At 39.2% G+C, this 6,451-nt stretch overlaps 1 protein-coding gene across 14 annotated transcripts in view; it reads right to left on the bottom strand.

Moving 5' to 3' along the window:
• LOC133396798 (NEDD4-like E3 ubiquitin-protein ligase WWP1) overlaps window positions 1-6,451 on the bottom strand; it is a 30,829-nt gene that overhangs the window by 2,992 nt on the left and 21,386 nt on the right. For all 14 annotated transcript variants that reach the window (XM_061667024.1, XM_061667017.1, XM_061667028.1 and 11 more), the window contains 10 exons: window positions 6,171-6,243; window positions 6,014-6,085; window positions 5,806-5,894; window positions 5,502-5,661; window positions 3,625-3,758; window positions 3,032-3,172; window positions 2,822-2,942; window positions 1,970-2,074; window positions 1,457-1,553; window positions 1,293-1,365 (listed from right to left, as the gene is read on the bottom strand). In XM_061667024.1, coding sequence (XP_061523008.1) covers window positions 1,293-1,365; window positions 1,457-1,553; window positions 1,970-2,074; window positions 2,822-2,942; window positions 3,032-3,172; window positions 3,625-3,758; window positions 5,502-5,661; window positions 5,806-5,894; window positions 6,014-6,085; window positions 6,171-6,243 — 1,065 coding nt within the window. The remainder of the gene's footprint in view (window positions 1-1,292; window positions 1,366-1,456; window positions 1,554-1,969; window positions 2,075-2,821; window positions 2,943-3,031; window positions 3,173-3,624; window positions 3,759-5,501; window positions 5,662-5,805; window positions 5,895-6,013; window positions 6,086-6,170; window positions 6,244-6,451) is intronic.

The following is a 6,451-nucleotide window of genomic DNA, read 5'->3' as shown; positions in this document are numbered from 1 at the left end:
ACACCAACAAACAAAAATGTCACAAGAAGTGGATACATTAATTACTGTATTTACTTCCTGCCATCTAATAGAAGACCATTTATCATTTGTTCTGTCTGTCACTATGCCTCACTGGCATAAATAGAGGAACAAAGATACATTATTTATTGTAAATATAATTTTTTGAGCAATTAAGTACACAAGTATATACAGTAAATGAACAGGTCATTTAAAAAGACACATTCCTCCATCTTGTGATCGTTTTCTTTCTTTTTTTTTTTTAAACTCGCTGATCGGTCCCAAAAATCCTGATCGTGTAAAGCCTAGTATTTACATTACTGTGGGAGGGACCGAGGCCTGCCAGGAGTAGCGAAAATCTGTCTAATTAATGACATTCCGAAATAGGGTTATACATTCCTACAACTGCCACAAGACGGTGGTAAACCACTACTTGCGTGACTAAATAAAGCTCCTCCCCTCACAACAAAATGATTAGGGTTGGGCATTGAGAATAGAGAACCGATTAGAACCGGGACTAACGTTCCGGTTCTCCCGGAATCTTTCAAATAAAAAAAATTTGTTTCCCAGTTTTTATGCCTAGTCTTCTGGCCCTGAATAAGAAGTGGTAAAAACCAATGAGGAAGCAGCGAAAACCAACAAAGAAGAAGAACGTGCACGAAGACGTGCTTGTGCCCAACGGCGGCGAACAAAAGTGTGTCTTACCTTTGTTAAAATTAATTTTAACAATGCTATATTTAGCTGCAACAATAATGAATGAACATTAAGTCAGTTGGGTTATTTCCACACACATTGCCTTTTAGTTCATAGGTGTGATAGTGACACCGTTTCTAAAGACCCCCGAGCCAAATGTCCATTTTAGTCTATGCTGCGGGCTGCTAAGAAAATGGATGTTCATAATTTGGACACCCTTTATTTAAACCAGGCAAACGTTTTTGACCCAGCCTCCTAAAAGATTGGGAATAGAGAATCGTTTGGAACCAGAATCGCTCAAATTCAAACGATGCCCAAGCCTGACCAAGATTCCGCCAAAGCTACGGGTTATTAGACAGGGCTATGGCCTAAGCATAAAACAGCAAATATTTGAGTTTTTCAGCAAATAACAGGATAGGTCCTCCCCGGCCGAAAAAACAAAATAAAAAAAAAAAAAAAAAAAATCAGCAAATAAGTGATGCCAATTATCCAATCTACAGGGGAACACTGTATTATACATGATTTGTTTTCAAATCCAAGGAACCACTTGTGAGGTTCCAATGGATCCTCAAAAATAAAGAATGCCAAAGCGGTTCACTCACCATGTGTGGCTCCTGGGAAGCCACGTTTCCTTCCCAACCTTCTCAATGCAGAACTTTTGAGGTCCGTTACTTCCTACAGTGGAAAAACAAAGAGTACAAGGGGGGGGGGGGGAATGTGTAATTAAAGAATAAGATGTTTGAAGTCTTTGTGTGGCCCAGCTGACCCATGAGCTCAGCGAAGCCGCCCAGAGGAAGCCTGCAGGTTCCAGTGACGAACTGCATGAGGCGCAGACGCACTTCGTTGTCCACTTCTTTCACGAGCTGCAAGAGAGGAAAGAGAGGCGGACAAACAGCCATCATTTGTACAGTCACAGGGGCTGTAAAAAATTTCTATTTGGAAACCTTTCATGGGAATGAACAGGAATATATGGTGTTTAATCGGAATGAACCAGGAATTAAAAAAAAATTATGTTTGACTCTTAATATGGATTTCCTGCTTATACTGTGGTATTTTGAAAAAAATTAAATATAAAAATATATAAAATATAAAATATAATAAGGTAATATATAACGCCCTCACGTGGGCAAGAAGCACTATCCATTTTGAGTGAATGTCTGCTCATGACAAAACTAAATATTGGATATATGATTGGATATGATACCCTTCTATTAAATTACCCTCAAATTCTGGTTAATTCCAATGGATTACATGGGAGCACTTCTATATGCGACAGTACCTGCCAGAACCAAATGATTTGTTTACTGTTCCTGGTATAGTGACGATACACCGTGTTCCTCTGCCAGTCCTGTAAGTCCACTTCTTGCATGCCACACAGCATCACCTGGATCACACATACGCAATACAGAAATTATGTTTTTCCCACACACGGGCAAAGGTACACCCTGAACTGGTTGCCAGCCAATCGCAGGGCACATAGAAACAAACAAACATTCGCACTCACATTCACACCTACGGGCAATTTAGAGTCTTCAATCAACCTACCATGCATGTTTTTGGGATGTGGGAGGAAACCCCCTCAGGGCACAGGGAAATAATGCAAACTCCACACAGGCGGGCCGGGATTTGAACCCCGGTCCTCAGAACTGTGAGGCAGATGTGCTAACCAGTCACCAACCGTGCCGCCGGTAGTTGAGGTAAAAGGTTATAATTGTTTGTAATATTATCAAGACTAGGAACAGGAATAATAATTAAATGACGATGTGTCCAAGTCGAGTGTCATTGTGTTCACACTGCTCAACTTGCAATTGGGCAACATTTTGGTACGCACCTATGTTTCGATGATAGTATTAATGCTTGACCAACCCACTCTATCAGAGGAATTTAGTTTGTTTTAACTAGTGGGTATCTCCAGCGACATCTCAATTTGATTACATTTGATTAATGATAACGAATGAAACTTTTAACATTTGCCTAAAAATGTTTCTCAGCAATGCAAAAAGCCATGAGGAAACATAAACATGTGCCTCGCAGAATTCATTTCTAACAAATAAACATCTAACTAAAATTTGCGGGGAATAAATGTGGGCAAACATGCCTTGCCACCATCAGCAAAAGTAATGCAGCTTACCTCCAGCTCCTTTTCATCGAAATACTGGAGCCACTGAAGTGGAACCACTTCATTAAAACCATCAAGGAAAGCTTTGGTTTGACCTTCAACTCCACGGGAGAACCTCCACTCTGCCATTAAACTGCAAGTCACATGGCACATTTAAACATGTCGTGTGCCAAGTGATATCGGAGGGCACATTTCTGCTAAAACATATACAAGTTCCAGAACCTGATGTACTCCTCCTTGTTCTCCTCAGTGACAAGGACATTGGTGCCATCTGGTTTGAGGTCATGGGATGTGATTTTGCCCAAGATCTCCATGTCCACTGAGAAATACATCTCGAGACCACACTCCTCAATATTGTTGTCCCTAAGAAGAAACAGTTTTATTTTAAAACAAGCAAACAAAAAAAGACTACCAAACAAAATACATATGTACTGTAGAATAATAGCCCAGTCTCCAACCCCACCACTATCTCTGTTACATCTCGAGACCACACTCCTCAATATTGTTGTCCCTAAGAAGAAACAGTTTTATTTTAAAACAAGCAAACAAAAAAAGACTACCAAACAAAATACATATGTACTGTAGAATAATAGCCCAGTCTCCAACCCCCACCACTATCTCTGTTACATCTCGAGACCACACTCCTCAATATTGTTGTCCCTAAGAAGAAACAGTTTTATTTTAAAACAAGCAAACAAAAAAAGACTACCAAACAAAAGACATATGTACTGTAGAATAATAGGCCAGTCTCCAACCCCCACCACTATCTCTGTTACAGTGGCAACAAACAATATTGATGCAGACAAAATATTCACCTGATCCATATAAGTGAGTTATAGAACTCTGGGTCGATGGACTCCAAATCTTTGAGGATGAGCTTCTTATTAAGCATGCGTTTGTAGAAAGGCAGGGAGAAGCCTGTGTCGATAAACTTTCCATGGAAAAGTGCCTAAGGGCACAGGGAAATAAAATAGATTCAACAGAAGTAAAGACTAGAGCCTGTATTAGTCTCGCCTCTTGGTTTAACTGAACACTGAGTGTGAATGGTTGTTTGTCTGTAAAGCCCAGCAATTAACAACAAGGTATACCATGCCTATTATTCATCTTCATTGTTCTGACACTCGCTATATTGCGGTTCATTTATTGTGGATTCAGCACATCACAGATTTTTTTTTGCAGGTTTGCTTGAGGATACAACGAACATGACAAAGTCAGTTTAAAACAAGCCAGAGTTTTACGAAATACATTAAAAAATACCAACCTTAGCCTGACGAATAGATGATGCACACACGTAACAATATCGACAGTAACAAATGCAATTAAAGACCAACGTTTAGATTGATTTTCTACAACTACAGTACCACATTAGAAACATCGCCACATTGAATTCTGGGTTCCCATAATGCTTTTAGCGGATTACATTGGCAGGACCGTCAGTGTGAGGAAAGGTGTGAATGCTTAGCTCAGGAAATCACCTGTTCACACCATATCCGCATTAGTTGTTGTTGACGCCACTCAAGCAAAGCACAAATGCATGTGCTTGTGTAGTGTGCTTGGATGTTGACCTCAAGTGGACAAATAAAATATCTACGCCTCTCTTAACTATCACATATTGGCAGTGAATTGATTGCATTGATTGAAATGTGTAAATTTAGATTATCATCCTTCCATCCATCAATTTTCTGTACCGCTTATCTTCACAAGGGTCCTGAACGTGCTGGAGCTTATCCCAGCTATCTTTGGGCGAGAGACGGGGTACACCCTGAAGTGGTCACCAGCCAATCGTAGGGCACATATCATATAATAAATAATTGGTCGTTACTTGGAAGATTTCATTCATTGTGGGGGTTGGCTAGAACATTATCCCCGATATAAGCGAGGGTTTTACCTTGAAACAGCATTATTTTGATGGTACCCTGGCTTGTTTGTAGCACAACTAATTTCTACAATCTTGTCTACCAGCCTCAACAGCTCTTTTTTGTGTTGGCACTGGCTGTACTGTTCTGTGTTGTGCACAATGAAATGGCATAATGTGGGTTGCTGGCAAATTGCTATGAGCAATACAAAAAACCTCTTCACAGTATGAGGTGGGTAAGGACAGGCCCACCAACAGACTGCTAAAATGACTGAGCCACAATCCCAATGGCAACAACAAAATTCTCTTTATTCCAAGCCAGTAAAAAAAATACAGGTATATATTTTTAAAGCTGCTAGATGCTGTGAGAAGACTTAAAAATACATAAATTAACTATATTTATTGGTTATAAGAGCTTTTACCATTACACGTAACCAAACGAGTTCTGCATGGAAATTGATGTGAATATATCCTCTCAATATCAAGTTATATTTTAAACTCTGGCTGCCAAAAATAATATGATTTTTGATTGCTGATAAACTATCAATATCATCCGGTGTTTTTATTTAGATTTTTTATTTCAAGCAGAATATTTTGAGTTTGAAGTTTGTTAACGTCAAGTGGACTATTTCAAATTTACCAGGAGTCTCAAAAACAGCATATGGTACTTTCATAACCTATTTCTGCAAAATATGTTGGCTTGGGAAGAAAAACAGCATGTACTATTTGCAGTATAGTAAAATATATTAGAAAAAAAGACGTATATATCAAAATACCTGTCAATTGTCCATTTTAAGCCATTATTATTGCAGTGAGAGAGGGGTTTTGTGAGCATACCATTGCAATAAATCTGCCTATGAAGCAGAAATATGAGAGGTGATCTGGGTTGATAGCCGAAGCTGGGTTGATCTGCAGGCAGTAGTTGCTTTTGCCAGCGTACTCAAACAGACAGTACATGGGATTTAGCACCTCATGCGACAACAAGAAGAACCACTCCCTGATGAGAAAGAGGGGATAAAGAAAAGGATGAGACTGGAGTAAAAAGTTGGGGAACACTTCATTGTTGATCACTAAAAAGCAAAGGAGACAAGTTTTAGTAACGCAGCTTTGCATTCTAATATTATTAATTTTCATGTATTACCGAGCTAAGCCTCCATAATCAAGACCCTCCTCGCCTCTGAAGATGACGTACAATCGCCGCCTCAAGTCGTAAGGTTTCAGGGCCATAATCTAAAACACAAACAATAAAAACAAAAACATTAGCATTGGTAAAATGCTAGGTATGTTATGAATGTGTGTGCGTTTGTAGCACAGACAACACTGAAGCAGTAGTACAACAATCCATTTACCTGCTGGAATGAGTCTTCAAACAACGTTTGCCTGGAGACGGTGATCTTCACATGGCTAGGGAGAGCATTCGACTGGGTACAAAAAAAAAAAAGGAAATGAAATTGCAATGTAGCTTTAAAAAGGCAAGTTGAAAAATAAAGCATCAAAGACACAAACCTGGCACAAGTAGCGAAAATGAGCAAGTTTCCACCGGAAGCTACGCTCATATGCAATCTGTGGACCTTTGGTGCTGAAAAGTTGAGCAGTAGATTTTACTTTTACATTAATGGAACAGGTTCTTCTCTCATGTGTTGTAACATAAATAGATGTGCTAGTGTTTCTGGGCTTTTTCCTAAAAATTTAGTCGAGTCCCTTCCCATCTAAAGTCACTAAATATTAATCAGTTCAAATCAATTAATGGCATATCGAATTATATTACCTACAAATAAGGTCTTGCT

Source organism: Phycodurus eques, chromosome 21 (genome assembly GCF_024500275.1).
Source record: "Phycodurus eques isolate BA_2022a chromosome 21, UOR_Pequ_1.1, whole genome shotgun sequence".
Lineage (NCBI taxonomy): Eukaryota > Metazoa > Chordata > Actinopteri > Syngnathiformes > Syngnathidae > Phycodurus > Phycodurus eques.
Note: the sequence above shows the minus strand (reverse complement) of the source record. Positions and strands in the feature narration are given on the sequence as shown.